The sequence below is a fragment of the Apteryx rowi genome, unplaced genomic scaffold (assembly GCF_003343035.1).
Source record: "Apteryx rowi isolate R43461 unplaced genomic scaffold, aptRow1 scaffold_45, whole genome shotgun sequence".
NCBI classification, from domain to species: domain Eukaryota; kingdom Metazoa; phylum Chordata; class Aves; order Apterygiformes; family Apterygidae; genus Apteryx; species Apteryx rowi.
The window spans coordinates 1,300,144-1,319,739 of NW_020450705.1; the positions used below are offsets into that span (position 1 = coordinate 1,300,144).

The window sequence follows — 19,596 nt, forward strand, 5'->3', positions numbered from 1 at the left end:
CATTCATTATAACTGAGTATGTGAACTGAGCACAGCACTGAAGTAGGATTTCCTAAGCCTGGGTCCTTGTCCCAGCGCTGACACCAGCCTGGGGCGCAGTTTTTGGAAAGCCATGTCAGCTTTCTGCACCTTAGTGTCGTTGTGTGTAAAATAAAGAAGACCTTATCTGCCTCCTCCGGGAAGTATCCTGAGATTTATGGACAGAATGTGGTATGTGAGAATACGCATTGTTGGTTTATAGGCCTGGCACTGACTATGTTGTGCTTCTCCATTCATTGTCATCTGGCCTTCATATGGCAATCTTGAAGTATGCCACAGAGCTTATGAATCTTCCATTAATGCAATCAAATTCAATCCTAAAAGTCCTCTTGACTTTATCAGCTGGATTCTAAGTCTGCAAACATCGTTCTGAGGCATAGAAATATGATCTCTACTTTCTGAGTTACAGAATATTATCTCAGCTAAAAGATCAGATTTAACAAGAATTGTCTTGCTCAGGGATTAGAACAGAGGAGTTTCATTTCCGTGGCTCGTGCTGTAGATGGCATTACCTCTGTAAACACTCTCACACGGGGATTGTTTGCATTTATACATAGTAACATCAGCATATGTACACCGGGATTGGGTTTTCAAGGCTCTTCTGCAACAGGAAGAATAAATCAGTTATTATTTATCTAGGGACTGGTAAGTCTTTGGCGTAGATTTATCTCGCGCTTGGGGTTTGTATGGCTATAAAGGGTGAGGGATCACAGTCAAGTTAGCCATAGTTGTAACTTCACTTTGCATATTTTGATCTTTCTTGAGGAATCTAGGGAAAATCTAGGCTTTTCTTTGGTTCTTTTAGGAGGAAAAGTATTAAAGCAAGGATTTTTATTCAGAAACGCCACTTTGACTTCAACTTTTGAACATCCTCCCTACACATTCATTATGCATCAAATTGTTGAGTTTGATAGAGAGTCTGACTCCCTTCTTAAAATAATTCATGCCCTGGTAGACAATCTAATGTTTCTCGCAATGAACATTTTACAGGAATAGAACATTTGGTCTGAGTGAAAAAATACAGCCCCTTTATTTTTAACCTCCGTCTCGCACTGGCTCCTATTCTGGTAACTGTGTGTCATGCTTGAAAAGAGTTCTGCTGTCCTGTCCTTACTGCTGTTTCTGACGGAGCAGCTCTTGTGGTTTGTGGTAGACCAGGCATGAGTGATAAGGCATCAAGGGCTAACACAGCCCCTCGCGGCTCCGACAGGTGGCAACCTGCAGCTTCATTTGTGCCTCCGCTGATAAACTGGTCCCTCGGAGCGCGGATTTACCCACTTCCATTTGCGATAGCGTTAGAAATCTGGTGGGGTTATCGCAGTCTCTTTCCTTGGTGCTGCCCGGAGGGAAGGTGCTATGGAGCAACTTACAGCGGATTTCCTGCCACATGTGACCCGGGGAGAGAAAGAGCAATTACAGGGTTTTGTTTGCTCGCTTATTCCCAGAGAAGACTCCTGAGGAAGAGCGCGGATTATTTTGGAATTGCAGCTGCATGTATTCAAGAACTTCAGAGACCAGATATTCCGGTGAAAGCAGACCACCGGGCTGAAACCTCAGATTTTCAACCATCACCTTCAATGGTCAATCTGTACATTGAGGCTTGTGGTCTTTCTCGCCTCTGTGGTGTGAGGAGAAGTCTGAAAGTTGGAGTTCCTTTTGATCTACTTATTTACTGGTTGTAGAAAACTGATCTTCCCATTTGCCTTTAAATGTGCCACGTGTGAGTGGGAAGCGCAGAGCAATGAGATCACGAGAGAAAGAAAGGTAAGCCACCGCGCAAGGAAGAGCGCCAGCCGAGGGAAGGAACCATGCCTTTTGTGGTTAACATCTGTTTCAGATCTGTTTAACCTACTGGGAAAAGAAATCTTTGGTAAAGTTTCAGTATCCTTCCTCTTTCAGAGAAATTGTGAGTTCACAGTTACCCTCCTTATGTGCTCCTAAAATAATCTAGACAGACAAGAAGTAAAAAAGGGACTTGAAATTCTTATGATAAAATGCAAGGACAAAAAGAACATTGCAGGCCTTTGGCATCCATCAAGCGAAAGCAAAGCAAGGTGCAACAGCAAGCTGGAAGGAAGTTCTCTGAGCCGTGAAACGCTCTCGCTGAAGAGTTATGCCCAGCTACAAACGCAGGCTTGTTAAAGATTAATCTCATCAGTGACCCAAAGGAAAACACAGCAACAATATGATCAGCTCAGCAGTTCTAAAATAATTTTGGTCTCTATTATGTCATCCTCTTTAAATACCAATTGTTTGTTGCTGGGTCTGTTGCCTATCAGCGCTATTATTAAGAACTGCTATTTGCCATTTGCTCTTTCCTGCTCTCTTAGCAATAACTTCCTCTCATTGCATTTCTTTTACCTAGGAACTGGACATCTGTCTTCCTCCTCATTACCACAAACACACTCAGAGCTCATCTTTTCAGGTCTCTGGGCTCAGCTGGAAGCTATGATGTGTTCGCTGGGGTTTTTTCTTTTCTCCGGTCAGCATCAAAAAGCTGCTGCAGTCCCGGGCAGGCCAGATGTGCAGATGGACTGGGAATAAAAACAACTGCGGCTCGAGGGGACTGGTCGGAACTGAACTCTGAGGACTTGGTGAATGCAGATGCTAGTAGGAAAACATTAGTTCCTGAAGTGTGTTGAAAATTTATTTATTTTCTTCTTAAATAGGAAGTGGCAAGTGAAATCTCCCTACGTCTCAGGCATTTGGTTCTGAATATGATAAAATGCTAGTGGACTTTGAGAAGTAAATACCACATTGTGCACCTCTCCTGACTGTGCACCGAGGCAGCAAAGGTTTATGTCTGAGCAGCACTTTGGTGTGTTTGCATGCCAATGCCTTCGTACGAAGCTCTTCCAGCTCAGCATGTTTTATTTTTGCACTGAAAGTGCATTTGTGACTCTCTTTCTCCCTGCCGTGGGAAAGAAAACCGCAGTCATTATAGGTCAAATGCTGCTCACGCTGCCCAGGCAGATAGTTCTGGTGACCTCAGTGGCTCTGGCAGACAGAAGCTGGCCTGTGAGAGTAGATTAAGTCATAGCGCAATTTTGGATAGCTCAAGGCTATTCAGTGGCTTTTCTTGGAAGCAGAGGTGCCAAGCAGCTACTTGTATTGAAGCCCGAAGTATGTCAAATTAGGCACCTAGAACTGACTGACTTGCTGACTTGTTTGCACACTTGGAGCAGGAGACCACCAAGCACATGAAGGGAGGATGCTAATGAACATGATACGATCTCTGATAAACCCAAAGTCTTGCAGTGCGTGACATTTCCCCTGCACTCTGCTCTGCAGCATGGCTGGATGCTGGGTTCATTCAAGAACAGGTTTGGGATTTACAGCTCGCAAGCGTGCACAAGACAGAACATCTCCTGCTGCCCCGTGGTGGCTGGGTTATATAATGTCGCTTGCATAACTCCAGCAAGTGCAGTCCGTGTCTCTCTCACCACGTCACATTAAGGCTCTCTGGGGTTTTGTGTCACATTCATGCTCTGTTTGAAATTGCACTTTAGTTCACCACAAATTCTGATTCCTTCTACATGAAGTGTGAGACCAAAGACCCAGCAAGGCTGCGAGGGTTGGTCATTTAGCCTTGCACGTCCATCACCGTGCAGTCAAAGCTGCTGCTGGATTTCCTGCCCAGTCTGCAGGATTATTTGCAGTAACTTTTTTCCCCCTAGCAGCCTGGATAATTTAATCTTGACCCTTTGCCAGGGTGGTGGTCTCCTTTCTGCGGGAGCTTGTTCCTTTTCTCAGTTGTTAAAGTCTGGAATGTCTCAGAGAAGCCAGTCTGAACTTGGGAGAGCTGGTATCTTCCCAGCAAACAGGAGAGAATGGGGAAGAAACTGTTTTTTCCAGAGCTTGCTCTCCAGGGTGAGTACTCTTATTTACCCCAGAATAATTACTAGTGGATGAAATCCAAGCTCCTGCAGACTGTTTGGTCACCGAGCAGTCAGTGACTTCACCTTGGGCTGGGTTTCATTCACACTGTTTAGGTCTGCAAAAGACTAAACAGCTATCATGAACGGCAAAAGATAAAGCAGGATCTTTTTACAGTCATAACCCGAGGTTTTAGCAGTGCAGGCAGAGGAGCTGGGCAGGAGGCAGGGGGTCAGCTAACATCATGCCTGTTCCTGGCATCGGGGCTGCGTTTCCTGCCCTCACCCCCCCCCCCCTTTGGCTTTGCTTAGTCTCCAGCATCGGTTTTGCCTGTAAAACGGTGACATCCCTGACGTCCCTTCAAGGCGTAGCACGAGGACAAGCAGTGACCGTGCGGTGCCGCAGCCAGGAATGGGGGACACAGGAGGCCCCGCGGTGCCAGGAACGTGCTCATCGCTGTATTCCCGCAGCCCTGCGTGCACTAGCAAGGTGAAAAGCCTCAGGACCTTCAAAACCCTTTTGCTGACGGTGGAGGTTGCATTGCCAGAGGGTCACTGAGGCCGAGTCTGGAGGGCAGGATTCGTCTCACCCAAGAGCAGGTTGCTAGGACAGGTTAGACAGATCATGCCCTGAAGGTGCCTGTTCCTCTCCCCGGGCTGTAAAGGCAACAGCAGCGGCCCAGCTCAGCCCGGACATCTGCGCCGTCAGCACTGCAGCTTGGCGAGAAGTGGCCAAACCTCGCAGTCGCTGACGGGAACGCGCTTTCGCAAATGAAAGCGTCTCCCCTGCTTGCCAGGGGCTGCAGCCGGGGCTCGTCCCGCAGGAAGGAGCCACCGGGAACCGAGCTTTTGGGCCGAGGTCGGTTCCTGTCGCGGGGGAAGACTCTGCCCGTCTGCGAGGAAGGAACACGCTGATGATAAACGCTGCCTATGAAATATTAATGCTTAATAGCGCCTTGCTGGATGAGGCGTGCATTGTAATGATACCACCATCACGGGCGAGTTAATTGAATCAATGAGGTGAAGAGCGGAGCCGGCCAGCATATGCCGGCTTCCCGATCAGCCTGGGCGTCACTAACGGGCCCTTGTCGCTCAGCGCGGCTTGAGGGCACCGCGCTGCCTGCAAGGGGATTTGATGAGGAGCGCCCAATGAGGGGCCAGGCTGACTCCAAATCCAGCTTTTTGCAAAGCCCCAGATAAAACAGACTTCCATTAATAAGGCGAGAAAGGTTAGGACGAGAAGCATTACCGCAAATCTGGAGAGGTAAGGTGATAGTTTTGTCTGGGGCTTGCAGAACATATGGCCTCAGCTTTTGTACCGGTAACCTGAGAGCGCTGTTACTGTGCAAGTGGGGCATTATTTGCATATGTGCAGATGTAGAGGTTTATTTGCTGATGTTAATAAAATTAGATAGTTGGAGAGACTTGATAATGTAATCAGAGAGCTAAACACTGATCTTTTCCATATTGTCATAGCTGGTGCGTTCGTTCTGGGAAATAAATCAGTTTCTTGGGAGTGAAGCTTTGAAAATCTGTAATCTGCCTGCTGGTTTTAGGTTCTGGGTTTTGAAATGGAGCTGGAGATTTGTGTTCAGAAACAGGCTTCCACTTTTGGAGCAAGCTTGTTAGAGAGGGTCCAGGGTTTTTTTGATGACTGCTCTTTCTCACTGGTCAGACCTCAGTAAAGAAATGGCTAAATAGCAAATAATTGAAGTAATTTAGCAAAAATGAAGGAGAGGGAAGAATAGAAAGCTTGATAATGTAGAGCAGAACATAAGATGTTTCTGTCCTTTTCCACTGTGAACTGAAGAGATCTGTTGTTATACAAAAATTGTGACGAACCTTTTAAACTGTTTGTTTGTGACAAGGCAGGCAGAAGCTTTTCCTAGGCAGTAGCAATCTCTTCTGCAAACCACCTTACATCAACGTGACATATCTTCACCTCCAGCCCTGCCATCGCCTGCTGTTCTTCCCCCTTTCCTTCCCATTCCCCCCCTGCCTGCTAAAAAAAGGGGCAGCTGTTGGAAAGTATAGCCCATTTGTTTTATGATGCGGCTTTGGGAATATGATCCAGGTCCTACATAAGAAAGAGAGAGCAACAGAGGGAAAGAGAAGAGAGGGGCACTGAGAAGCTTTGGAAAATAACTAGCATATTTGGAGTCTAACATAGAAAGTTCAAGCCTTATAGCAAATTTCAGGGATAAAGCAGAACTGTTACTAATGGTCTTAGCTGGGAATCAGAGATTGCTTTCTAACGGAAATCATTTTAGAAGTTGATTGCTGTTTTAAAAAATTTCAAGTATATTCAAATTTATCTGATTGTCCTCTAGTGAGAGGTGCCTGTAATTAGGGTAGTAAAATCTTAAGTAACATAATGTGATTTTTATTAGTGTTGATTTTTTTTTTATTTTAGCATTTTAGTGCTAAACTGGAGAGCGAGATTCCCAGTGACAGGCACGGTCTATTCATTTTTCTGACTCCTGATTTCAGTTAGTTACATAGCACAAAAGAAACAAAAGCAGCAGAATACGCTAAACTGGAGGCAGCCAAAACCATTCACAGTTATATGCCTTGGGTTTCTGCCAAGCAATTAATGGAAACTCAAATAAACAATTTATTTTTGTTGTCAGGTCAGAAAATCCACTACTTCTGTCAGCTCCTCTTATTCCTAAAGGGTCCAGAATATTTTTAAGCTAACAGAATCTAAGAAATAGCTGATTGCCATCCCATGAAGCGGTTGTAATACAGGTACGACGTATCTAAAATGCGGCAATTCAGGAAAAGACCGTGTTTCCAAAGAGAGCTGCTTTTTTTCCGCAGTGATAAAGCTTACAGAGGGAGAAAGGGAGCTGAGCCCGGCTCCGCCGCCCTTTTGTCGGCGCTTGCTTGTTCTTTACTGGTGCCTCCAGCACTGACTCGACGTCTTCCCTTCCTCCCCAGTTGTCCATGAAGGAGGTCGGGGACGGGCTGCACGAGCAGATGAACTGCATGATGGGGGCACTGCAGGAGCTGAAACTCCTCCAGGTCCAGACGGCGCTGGAACAGTTGGAGATATCAGGGAGTCGAAACGCAGTTCCTGGCATCGAGCAGCACCAGGGCTCCCGCAGCGGCAGGGAAGCTCCCCGCGCCGCGCCGGGCGCCGGCCGGCAGAACGAGCGATTGCTGGGGAAGGTCCCGGCGGAGGAACGCAGCCCCGCGCCCTTCGCTGCCTCCGCGCCGGCGCTGCAGTCCGCTGGCTCGCTGGGGCCTGCCGCTCTCCCCGAGGGCGGCCGCCTTAGAGACACCGTCTCCTCCTCCCGAAGCGTCTGCGGTGAAGACGTCTGTCGCGCTAACGGCGCTTCCTCAGCTTCGAGCAGAGCCGAGCGCTTCCCCGCAGGGACACCGGAGCCGGGCGGCGGGGGCACGGCCAGGAGTCAGCCTTGCGGAGCTGCCACCGGCGTCCGTCGGGACCGGGCTGCGGGGACACCGGGATGTGGGGATTGCCAGGGGTGTGACGATGGCAATGACTGGACCTCCTCCCTGATGTCCCAGAGCAGGAACCGGCAACCTCTGGTCCTGGGAGACAACATCTTTGCAGACTTGGTTGGGAACTGGCTGGATCTGCCAGAGCTGGATAAAAAGGGAGAAAAGAGTGAAGCGTCCCTGTCTGTTAGCAGGTCCCAGGAGCTCTACAGGAAATTCTCCCTCACCGCCAACATCTTCAAGAAGTTTTTGAGGAGCGTTCGACCAGACCGAGATAGGCTTCTCAAGGAGAAACCTTGCTGGCTACCGCCTGAAGACAAACAGCCTGAAATTTCAAAGAGACCCAAAAAAATGAACAAACTCAAGGGGACGTTTTACTTTCCGCTTCCTGGGAACATGCAGAACACTCACAGTAAAGCGGAGAGGTGCCCAAAGGTGGACAGCAATAGCGACAAACCCAAAATTGGCACCAAGAAAGTCCACGATACCATCGACTACCCCCAGTCTGGCTTCGATATTAACACAGCTGTATGGGTCTGAGCTGGGCAGTGCCCACTGCTCTGCCAAGCACTTGTTTCACGCTGGAGATGAGCTGGAGGCCGCACACTGCTCTTCAGGACTCCCCCGCGCTCTTGACCCGGATTGAGGTGGGAGAAGCTTCTCTGTGAAACCCGCCGTGGGCATCGGCTGCCTCCGAGCAGCGTTTTCCAGAGAAGGGCAGCGCGGGGGCAGCCCGAGCAGCTGCCGGCAGCCCCGGCTGTAGAGGCTGGCTGGGCCGATGCTTGCAAAAATCACCAGCGTCTTTGGCAGCTTTTAGCGCGTTGGTGCCACCAGCTATGAACTCCTGGAGTTTGGCTTATGATAAGGACTTCAGGCCCATTCAGGCCATCTCTAGTTAAAATAGCTGCAGCACATAAAATCCACTGTGTGCGTGTATGTGTGTTCAAATATATATATAATTTTTTAAAATCTACTCCTACTGATGTGCACTTAAAATTGGGTTACAAAACAGGCAATTCGAATGTTGACCTTGAAGCACTTGTTATTTAAATGGAAAGAAAAAAAATGTATGAATTTATGAGACTGCAGTACTTGAATGATTGCTAATTGCAGGTGTTGAATCCCAGCTTTGCTGAATTTCAACTGTTCTTCTTTTTGCTAAACAGCATCTCCGTTGCGCTAACAGCGCCTCTCCTTCCCCAAGCAGGTCCACCCGGAGCGTAACGCTCCTTTCACTGAGTTTTGCGATACTCAGAAATTCCCTGCTGGTTTGGCTTCCCCCTTCCACAGCCTGATCCCCCGATGTCGCACTGAGATACGAAGCTGCAACAGACCTTTATCGTTGTTGTTTCCCGTACGCTGTTGTGTACAAATTTAGTCTTGAAAGAACAAAGTTCTTCAGTGTTGAGCTCTCTAAGAGTTACGAATAAAGTGACGTCAGTCCCGGAGGTGGTGTCGCGTGGTCTCTCTAACGGCGGCGATTGTGAAAAAGCTCCTTTCGGTCCCGACAGCATTTTCTCAAATGCAGAAGCTTCTGGGCTGGCGCCCGCCACAAAAAGCAGACGGAGCAAACAGCGTTCAGCTCGTCGGCTGCAGCCCATTGCTGCGGCTCCGCAGAAGTTCGGGGCCGGGGAAAGGTTTGAGTGGGAAGCTGCGCGGGAGGGAAGGGCCCCGGAGCACCACGCTCGCTTGCTCCTGGAATAGGGAGGTGTGGAAGCGCAGCAGGGGCGGCCGCGGCCTGGGGACAGGTCACGTCGCCGCGTGCCTCGTCCCCGGGCTGGGCCAGGGCAGCGCGGCTTCCCCCCGCGTCAGCCGTTGGCGCCCAGACGCTCCCTCGCCCGCGTGCGGTCCGGCTGCCGCTCGCGTGCCGAGGAAGGGGGAGACGTCTCCCGTCGGGGGCTGCCCCCACGTTTTCATCAGCTCCGATTCCAACCAGACGGTTCACGCGAGCAGCAGAGTGTTGCGTTGCAAAAACCCGTTCAGCTCACTCCAAGTTTAGGAAGGGCTTGTGTGCACGTACTAATTGTTTTTTGTTTTTTTTTTTTTTTACATGCAATTCCATTCCTGTTTTAACTTCCCAAGGCAGAGAGGCCAGTGGAGCAGAGGCAGAGAGAGAGGTTTTTTTTTCTTGGAAATTAAATATAGGCGCAAGGCAAGCCCGGTTTGTGCCCATACAAGGAGCGGAGAGTGGGTCAGCATCTGGCAGCTGTGCTCAGCACTTTTTCAGGAACCTGAGTTGCAAGCAAGCTTTTGTTTTTCCTCCACACAGGATTTAGGTCCAGTTGTTTTCTCCCCTCTTCGTTTTTCTGAAGGCTGTTTCTACAGGATTTTTATCTTCTATCAGTAGTTCATCCTGTTTGTCGCAACCAGCCCTTTCTGTAGGATTCATGAACAGGGGAAAGCAGCAGCACGAAGCAGCGCCCCAGCTTTTTCCTGCGCAGACAGCCTAATTTCCCTCCTTTCCCTTCCCCTCCATGCAGGGACGGGCCCTGCCTGGGAGCAGCCCCAGCCCTGCCTCGGAGCAGCCCAGATCCGGGCTGGATTTGTGCATTACCATTTCACCTCTCCAGGGACTTTTCCTGAAATGATAATGTCTTTTTCTCCTCTCTTTTCCGTGAAGCTGCCATGAGAGAGCTCTCCATTATTAAGTATGAAACCTACCTAATTAGCACAATGACTGTCTTTAATGAGACCCTAGCTGCGTTCTGCATCTTTGATAGGAGCCGTTAATACCAAACACAGTACCATAATTATACAACACATTCCCCCATGAACTCGCCCCGTGGAAGAGAGCAATGACGAACGAAGCTGGAGTATTCAGATTTATAGAAATTTCTATTCTTGGGCTGTGTTAAGTCCGGACAGGATCAAGTGCACTGCAGTTAATTTGACACCAACAACATCCATTCATATTCCAGGGATTAATAAAGGGGGACAAGGAAAGCTTCTATTCACTGAGCACCTGCTATTTGCGCCCGCCAGGAGAAGGTTATTCCCAGCTGCCGGTTCTGCCTCTGGCTAAATGCCTCCTGCAGGAACCTGGAAGCCTCTGCTCCAAGACAGGGGGTCCGAGGCACCGTCAAGCTTAGAGGCCTGCCTCCCCTTTCTTCAGTAATTCATCCCTCTCCTTGCATACGTCACCTGAAAACCTTGGGCTACTGCCTGGGACTGGCCACTTGGACTCGCGGTCCTCGTCTGTCAGTCCTTCCTGGAAAAAACTATACGTCGTGCAACGATCACTGTGCAGCGCACGCCTGGGAAGGGCTCCAGGGCTTCCCGGATTTGGGGCCTGTCACTTCCCAGTCCGCGCCTGCCGCAGGGGGAGAGACACACTACAGGCAGAGACATGCTTCTATATTCAGCATTTTAGCAGAAGGAAGACTCGTGGCCAGTCATCTGTGTAAAAACAAAGAATAAAACAATCTCAGGAGGCTCTGGGGGAAGTTGTGGATGGGATGAGAAATCCGCTCCCTCGCAGGAATGGGCATGCAAACAGTTGAAGCCCCTTGCTCATGACCCAGATCACATCAGGGTGGTCGTTTCCACGCGCTCCCGGGTGGAAGTAAATGAATGACTCAAAGACACAATCAGCGAGATCGCATAAAATTCACTCCCTGGAGCGTACCCGGCGCTCTGCAAGGGCCGCGATGGCCCAGGACCACGCCGCAGCCCTTCCTCCCCACCTCCGGCTGAGGACAAGCGTCCCCAGGAAAACTCAGCAGCCTCCACGTCCACAGCACTTGCAGACCAGATTTGCAGCCGTGCCGAGAGCTCCGGCCCTGCCATTCTCCACCCTAACACCGGTGAGCAGATCCGGCGCCACTGAAACGGACGGGCGCTGCATCTGGCCCGTATCTCTTGCTGTGTAGAGAGGATTTGGCTCTTGAAATTAATAGTGTGCTTCCCCAGGAGCTGCTCTTCACCCTGCCTCTCTGGGCTTCCCCTTCGCAGCCAGAGCCAACGCTAGCAACACATTTTCCTCCAGCCAGATGGCCTCCAGAAGGCTCACAAATGTGCCTGTAATTAAAAAGCCTTTATTTTCTAAACCATTTCATAGCTTATTCTTCCGACAATGGGATGGGGCTTCTCAGGCTAATGCTGGGCAACAGGAAAGGAAAATACAGGCTGATTCCTGCCCATTTTGTTTTCCTGTCGGATAGACGCAGGTTGTGTTTATCCACCTCCAGGGAAGCTGAGAAACCCAGGCGACCACCTCCGCAGCCGGCAGCGCGTGATGCTGCCGGTGGGAGCCGCGCGCTCTCTCTCGCCCGGCAGCAGGCGCTTGCTGAAATCCTTCCCCCTGCCCAGCGCTCGCCCTTCCTAACCATATTTTGATCTATCCCAGCTAAACACTGATGTTGATGCACTTCACTAACCCAACCTTTTTGACCGGAAACTGAACAAATTGATACATTTCCCCTCAAACTGAGTCCGGCAAGGAAGAAACCAATTGCCACATCACTGCTGAAAGAAGAGCAGTTTTGTTCAAAGTCCAATATCATCTCAGTCACTCCAACACATTCCCCGTCACCTTCACCACGTTATTAGTCACCAGCAGAAGCTGTCCTAGTGCTTTAAGCAGTGCTTCTAAAAACCGAACCACGCTTCTTTTAATATTGCTGCAAAGAGGGTGCATTTCTCCTTCCTTTTGTTCAAGCTCATTTGTTTCCCTGTGGCCTTTCTAATTAAGAAAAGATTCCCTCTTCTTGCTGGCCGGCAGTCTCGCGGGCTGATTTTAAAGAATAAATAAAACCCAATTTGCTGCAACAGTTCATCTCAGCAGAGGCCGGGCTGCAACAGCGCTGGGAACACTGTTAGCGCAGCTCACGTTGGCTCCGCTGCACTGGACAGGGATTTATCCGGGTCACCAGCTCCCCGGTGGAGACGGTTTCCGCAGCCTCCTCGCTTGGCTCCCGCAGCCGGGGACTCGCTGCCCGGCCGCGACGCTCGCGGTCTCCGGTGAGCTCTCCGTACACACGTTTCCTGCGAGAGCTCCGTTGAGCAAAGCCTCACAACCGGGTCAAGTTTCTCAGTTTTCACTGAACAGGAGAGTGAAAGGGGGAAAATAATCAATATCACCGAAAGAAAGCAGCCCGATTCTCCTTGAAGGGGTCTTCACCTTGGGCAGGCACGTAGAGGTTAACCCGGAAAAGCACTTCCAAACCTGCTGAAGTTCAAAGGTGCATGTAGGTCCCGACATGGTCAACAGGACACACGCACGCTCAGGAGGATCCCTCGGGGGTCTGGAGCGGGCGCCGTCCCAGGAACCTCCCTAAAAGAAGATTTTAGCGGCCTCCACAGCCCAGGCGTGGGGTTACCCGAAGAGCCAGGGTGGCTCCTGCCCAGCTGCGGGAGACGGGGCAGTTTTGGGGAGACGCAGCAGCACTGCCGGAGGGGCTGCGAAGATCCCACCGCCCGGGCAATTAGGAGAGCGCGGTCTGCTCCCTCGTTAAGGGGACAAGCTGGCGATCCAGGCTGGACATTCCCGGGGGGCTGCGCTACCTCCGTAGCGCCCGGCTGTTGCTGATGATGTGACATTTGGAAGCTAGAGATAACGAACGTGACTTTCTGTCAGGTTTAATTAGTCCCTTTGCTCTGCCCGTGACAACCTCTGCAGAGGTAGAAGCTGGCTCCTGGACTGCAGGAACATAGCGGTGTTGCCTCCGGTAGCCGTACCGCCAGTGGCGAGAGCCGCGAAGGAATGGGCACAGAGAACGGCCCAGGACTGGGATGATGGCAGCGAAGCCATCGCTTTACTCCTAACTGGGTGTGCTAACACCTACCTGCCCCTGCCCAGCCAGGGCAATGACGGGTCGTTCCAGGCCCCTCGGCATCGCATCTGCTGGTCTCCGTGGTCCGTAACAACCTTCTGGGGACTGAAGAAGTTACTAACAGGACTGATGGACATCTCGAGAGCAGGAGTGTTGCAGAACATCTGTCACCTCTGGTCCAGACTGGAGGCGTTGCAGCACCGGGTCTCCTCTGAGGGTCAGTGTGACACGAGGTCCCTTGCTGGCTTGTCATCTGGAAGCAGTTTCAGCAGCAGCAGTGTGGGCAGAGGTCGCAGCAGTGTTGCAACGCGGCACGGAGCAAGCTCCCCCAGCGCGTCTGTACACCCAGCAACGCTGGGGCAGAGTCCATCCCACCAGCCCTCCAGCGCTGGCCGGTGCAGGCAGCCAAGGAAGCCAACACCGAGTGTCCCGGGGATCTGGTCCCTCCAGCAGCCACGTCGCATCCATCCAGCCCTGCTCTGGGGAGCTGCAGCCACTGCACCAAAGCCACCGATAGCGTCCTTGCAGAGCCAGCGCGTTCCCCACCCGAGGGCTGCAAAACACTCGACCCCGATCGCGCGGAGGAGGATGCGTTAGTACGTGAAGGGGCAGAGCAGAGCTCAGAAGCCAGCAGCTCCTCCTGCGAGCTTGCTTTCACGCAGTCCTGTCCCAGGGTCGGTAGCTGCAGCTCTTCCGAGCAGCCGCCTCGCACATTCCCCGTTCTCCGCTTTTCAGCCTGTTCCAGGCCCGTTATCGGGAGCGGGCACCCAAAGGCGGCCAGCCAGGCACTTATGCAAGCAGCTGCCTGGTCCGTACTCAGTCATGCTAATCGGGTGGAAATTACTCATGATCATTTTTATACCAAGTTTCCTGTACGCTGAATTTCCTGTATGTGTAAAAAGGACAGATCGGGGCCTCTGGATTTAAAAGAATTCAGGAGAGGATCCTTCTACTCACTGCTCATGTGGTTTTCAAACATCTCATTGATGTTAGCAGTGCTGTTAGCAAAAGTACCCGAACCTTTCACAGAATTTGTGAGTTATTTGCTTTTTTTTTTTTTTAAGGTGTCCCCTAGGATGACTGAGAACAAACACTCCACCTGCAGCTATGAAAAGAATCTCGGGAAATTCACTGGAAATAAGAGGTATTGCTGGGAAAAGTCAAGCAAAAGTCTTCCTTCCAGAGAGGTTTTATGAGACCTCTAAATTACTCTAGCGATGAATAGGATAAAACACTTATCCTGCCTGTAAAGCAGCAAAACCTGCAGTTTCTTACAAATATAGAGGGCTCAGACAAACTCATCGCAGCTGGCCAGCGCAACAGGGCGACCGCGCGGAGGGGCACCGCGGGCCGGGTCTCCGTGCCCTGCCCATGCGGGTGACGCTTTGCGCTCGGTGCCGCGCGGTGCGGCGTGCGCCGGCCAGCGTACCGGCAGCTAACGCGCCGGCGGAACGAGGCGTCAGTTTGTCGCCCTTGGGGCATGCATCAAAGCCGGCTGAACAGCTACACGTCCTGGGATGGAAGGGACAAATCAAAGCAGGCAAGTGACGCTCGCCATCGAGATGAGCATCCGGCAGCCCGCGCGGCGCCAAGCGCCTCCCTTTGCTGAAACAAACTGCTTCCAAGCCTTGGCTGCAGCCGCTTTTTCAGTGCCACGTACTGCTGTTACAGAAAAGACTCGGTAAGTGCGTACTCATGCCCTTTATATGTGTGCTTAAATCTCTCTTAGAGCAACCTGTCACTCCTGCAGCACATCAAAGGTAAATTTCTCTACCAGGGGGATTATGCTCCTAGCGGGGGTTCAGGTTTTTTGCCGTAATATGATTTAATGTGACAAGCGTAATTAGATGTGACACATCTTTGCAACAGTTCACTACCTTGGAAAAATCACCAACAAGCTCCAAATACGAGAGAACGCAGAGAAGCCCATCTCTGCCCACCGCAGCTGGAAAAAATAAACACCACGTTAAGGACTTTTCAGTGCTTCCTTTGGGAGACGGCAAAGTCGTGAACACGATACTATAAATTAATAACTCAGGTCCCAGCCTTGCAACGAGAGCCATCTGGCCAGATGCCTTCACCCCTAGCAGAGCCCCCTCGGAGGTAGCAGGACCACGTGCAAAACCAAGGTCCATCGGCGGGTCTCCCCGCACGGACCGAGGCTGCAGTCCTTGCCCTGAAACAAGCAGAAATAAATAGAACCAAACGCACTTGTTTGCAGGAGAAGCACCGAGACGATTCATTATGCACATAAAAATCCATCCTCGTTTCCACCCCGTGGGGCCCTTCGTTTGCAACGCGGTTCCTAGAAGAGAGCATTGCACGAGGCGTATTCGCACGTGCCACTGTCTCAAATTAAAGCGGAGGGTCAATTACGTTTTTCATAAGTGAGGTTTTTGCTTCCTACCTGTGTATTAAATCCCTCTCGAGCAGCAAAGATGAAAGAAACTTTCATCTATATTTTAAGCACTGAAGGAATTAAAGCAACATTGTGGTGCTGAAATGGTTAACAGACGCATACCAGTCCACACCAGTGACAAGGGGCGACACAAATACAGCCACTAAACTCGGTCTTCTGCCTTTCTTGTAGCAGCTATATGTAAAGGAGATGCAAATCTCAGTTCCACCACTTACCCAGGTAATTAACAGTCTTGCGATGGTGGCACAAGAGCGCTGCAGGACGGCGCACTCGCGCCTTTGCCTGCTTGTAGCTGGAGAAGGACCGGCCTGAGCAACGCAGCAGGGCCGGCGGGGAGGGCACCCAGGGGCCCCAGAAATGGGTATATTTGCAGGAAAAACTGAGGCAAGGCAACGACCTGAAGCCAGGCTCCTCCTCAGACGCAACAGCTCTGCCGCAGCCGAGGAACCCCAAACGCTGCCTTTGCGCTTTTGCTCGTTTTGCTGTTTCTCGGGAGTTTCGGATGCTCCTGACGGCCTCGCTGCCGCTTGAATAAAGTGCGGCATCGCCCGAGCATCACCTGCACGACGCTGCCGGGGCTGGAGACGGGGGGAAAGGGAATTTTGCCCGGCAGGAGCAGGGAGGCGGACGGGCGGGGGGACGCGGGGAGGGCTCGGCGGCAGCAGGAGCGCGCGGAGGAGCACGGCCTCCCGCGCACACACCCTCCGCGGCTCCCCGCGGAAGCGGCAGCGGAGCCGAACGCTACCTCCAGGCAGGAGAGCAGAAGAGCTGCTGCGCTCACCTAATTGCGTTATTTAACAGGATACCCTCTCGCTGATTTTAATTACTCACATAATTTGGGAAGCAATTCGCCGTACGTCCGTCCCTGCAGGGCGCGGGAGCCTCATTTGAGAGCACGGCTCTCGAGCCCTGCTCGCCGCGGGAGCGGAGAGGACGGGCAGGGCGGGCGGCGACAGCCTGCCTGCCGCTCGCCGCGCTTCCCTGCCGGGGGATTTCTGCCGGCCGGGCAGAGCCCCGGGAGGCGCCTGCCTGCACGAGAGCCTCTTGCGGGAACGGCGATGCCCTGCGACGGGGCGCTGAAATCACCCTATTTATGGTATTTATACGTAGCCCTCCCTCGACGGCTGTACCCGCGCTCCCGCCTGCACGGCTTTCCCGGCAGCCCGGCTGTTTATTTGGGATTTGTGCCCTTTTCCGTAGGGCGCAGAGGAGCCCGCGGCCGGCGTTCCCGGCTCCCAGCTGCCGCCGCCTGCCCGGCGCGGGGCTGCGGGACATTTTCCAAGCAGCTCCTTGTCTCGCTGCAGCCCCCGTCCCCCCTTCAGAGCAGCTGCGGATTAATTGGCCCTTTGATATCGGTGGTTTTCTGCCAACGACGACTCGCTCCTGCCTAGATGAGAGGGGGGAGAGACCGCGTGTCCCTTCCAGCCAGGCCCAAACGGCCTCTCGCTTCCTATGGCTCTTCCTCCAAAAATCCCGGAGCCAACAGCCGCTCCCGGGCCCCGTTACTCAAACGGTCCCTGTCTTTGTTGACGATTAACTCTGCTTTTAATCGCAGTTCTCCTTCAATTTTTTTTGAATGCTATTGCACGCGAAACGGGGTTGTGCATCCCCCGACATACACTTGTTTGGTTTCTTCACAGGCTTTTGTAAGCTCCTGGTTTAATTAGGATGCGAACAATCCCAGAGGAATGTTTAATTAATATTATAAAGCAACAATGGGATGATTAGGCAAGTCTAGGCAGCTGCTATTTATATACAGGGCATGTGGCACTTGATGGGGGCGAGCGTGTCAAGGAAAAAAAAAATCATTCTTCAGACCTCTCTGTGCAATTTTATTTCTCGTTTTAATTGTCTAGTTCAGTCCTTTTCTCCTCTTTGTGCTCGCTCAGGCAGAGCAAGAGAAACAGAGATTTAGCTCCGAGTCTCTTGTTCGGCTTAATTATAGAGTTAAAGCTTTCCAGCRAGGAGCCTCTCCCCCACCCCTTCTCCTCCATCCCCGACCACGAGGTCTCTAGGAACAACCCAAGAGCAGCCTCGGACAGCAAACGCCTGGAGCGGCCCCATGCACCCCCAAAGTCACTTTTCCCCCCGCTGCCTCATCCTAAAGGCGAACGCCGCCGCCGCTTCGTTAACGAAGCCGCGCGTGCATCACCTACGCGTGCGGGGCCGAGCCTGGAGCAGCGCGGCAGAACCGCAGGGCTGCGCGGGAACGAGAACGGAAACGGGGCACCGGCTCTTCCCGCGGGCCCAGGGAGGGACAGGCGCTCGCCGGGACGGGGGACCCCCCCGCAGCCCCTACTAAAAGTAACAACTAAAACTGATAAAAACTTACAGAAAGCGGAAGAGGAAACAGAAGAGAAGTGAGAAAGCAACAGCAGACCCTGCACCCTACTAGGAACGCACAACCTGGCATAATACAACAGTACATAAATTAGTGTTTTCAAGGGGAAAACGCATGATTTACGCAGGCAGGGAGTAACGCTGTTACTGCCCCCCGCTCCACAACCGCTCGCGGATGTGCCGAGCTTCGTGGCTGCGCCAGGGAAGCCGAGCGCGTGCTCGGCCGGGCCCGGCTGCCCCCGTCCCCGTCCCGGCGTGGGCAGCGCGTGCAGAAAGCCGCGCGGCTCGGGCCTGTCTGCAGATGAAGAAAGCAGGAGAAACGGAAGCAGCTTCAGGCACAACCGGCAGACGGAGGAGCTGCAATCCCGGCAGCCAGAGGAAAGCGGCAAATAGCCTGGGACCAAACACCCGGAGAGTGAGGCCGCCCAAAATAGGCTACTCGGCGCCTACACCACGATTTAGGGTGCCAAGCACCCCAGCACAAAGCTCATTAGAAAGCCCTAAGAGAAGTACCTGCTCTAGCCCTTTTTCCCTAGAAAATCCAGTTCTGCTAGCCCAAAGCCATCGCTTGCATTGCCGCACATACACCTACCTCTTCCAGCTGGCAGAAGAGCGCGGAGGAGAAGCCGGGCAGCCTTTCCTCTCCTTCCCACGGGCAGCGAGCTTGTCTCCAGCTGTTCTCCCCCATCGTCCCATGCCTTGTTCGCCGCCTCGCATTTATTCAATTATTACTTTAGTTCTGCCCCCACGCTGGGACGCTTATCTCACGCCGAAGCCTTCCCAGCCACGTCCTCGGCTCTGTTTTGGAAGGAGAGGGCCGAAGGCTGCCTGCGACCTGCCGAGCAGGCTGCGCACCACGCAGGGAGCGAAGGGAAGCACCTTGCCCTCAGGAGCGCCGCAGCTCCCCGGCCTGGTCCTGCAAAACCTGGTGCACATGCTACGGTGGGACAACCCAACGGCCACATCAGTCATCGAGCAATTTTTAACATAGCAAAACTGCAGTCTGGCCAGGAGGCTGGCAGAGCACAGGAGGCAGTGCAGACCTAACTCCATGAGAACAGCTTCCTTGCTTTTTCCTCTCTTTATTTTCATCCAAATTGGTATTTCTTTGTCCTATAAAACCACATCAAATCTTAGTCTGGAAGGCGTTAAAGCCAACATCTTCCAGGCAGAGGCTCCCCAGGTGTTTACCTGCCATGAGCTTGGCTGCAGGGAGCTACTCCATTAAATTAGGAGCAAAGGCTGGAAGAAGAGAGCAGCTGTAACTCTGGGCTTTTCTGGGTTTAAAAAGGGCAAAGTCTGTTGTTAAAGTATGTCCTGCTTCCTTCATCTAGTTTGACCCGTTCTTAGGAAGAGGGGGTTTAGTTCAGCAGTCTGCGGGGCAGCGCAGGATCACAGAGCTGCCCTGGGACCTCTTCTCTGCACGTGGCTGGTCCTCGGGCATGCCGAGAGGGTGAGAAGAGGCTGCTTGGGTCTTATTTATCTGGATTTTTGGCACATTAGTTGCTAGGGCTGTAGCAAAAGTACTAAGTCCAGCTGTAACGGCTCTGGCATAAAGCATGGTGGCCTTTTCTTTGTGCTGAGCTGTTCCCGGGTCTGCTCTATTTCCTGCGCAGGCAGCGATTCGGGAGAGGGTTTTCACTCAGTTTCCAGCGCCTCGGAGCAGCTGCCTGCACTTGGTGCTTTTAGG

General features: G+C 52.2%; 1 protein-coding gene across 1 annotated transcript; it reads left to right on the plus strand.

The window, feature by feature from the left end:
* The first annotated feature begins 6,169 nt into the window (after nucleotides 1-6,169).
* On the plus strand, nucleotides 6,170-12,110 carry INKA2 (inka box actin regulator 2). Its single transcript, XM_026077300.1, has one exon. It carries the CDS (start codon nucleotides 6,861-6,863, stop codon nucleotides 7,914-7,916), a length of 1,056 nt encoding a protein of 351 aa, XP_025933085.1. The 5' UTR covers nucleotides 6,170-6,860; the 3' UTR covers nucleotides 7,917-12,110.
* The last annotated feature ends 7,486 nt before the right edge of the window (nucleotides 12,111-19,596 follow it).

Bases quoted from the DNA above. Each gene is read 5' to 3' on its own strand.
- INKA2 (XM_026077300.1), top strand. From the start codon at position 6,861: ATGAAGGAGGTCGGGGACGGGCTGCACGAGCAGATGAACTGCATGATG.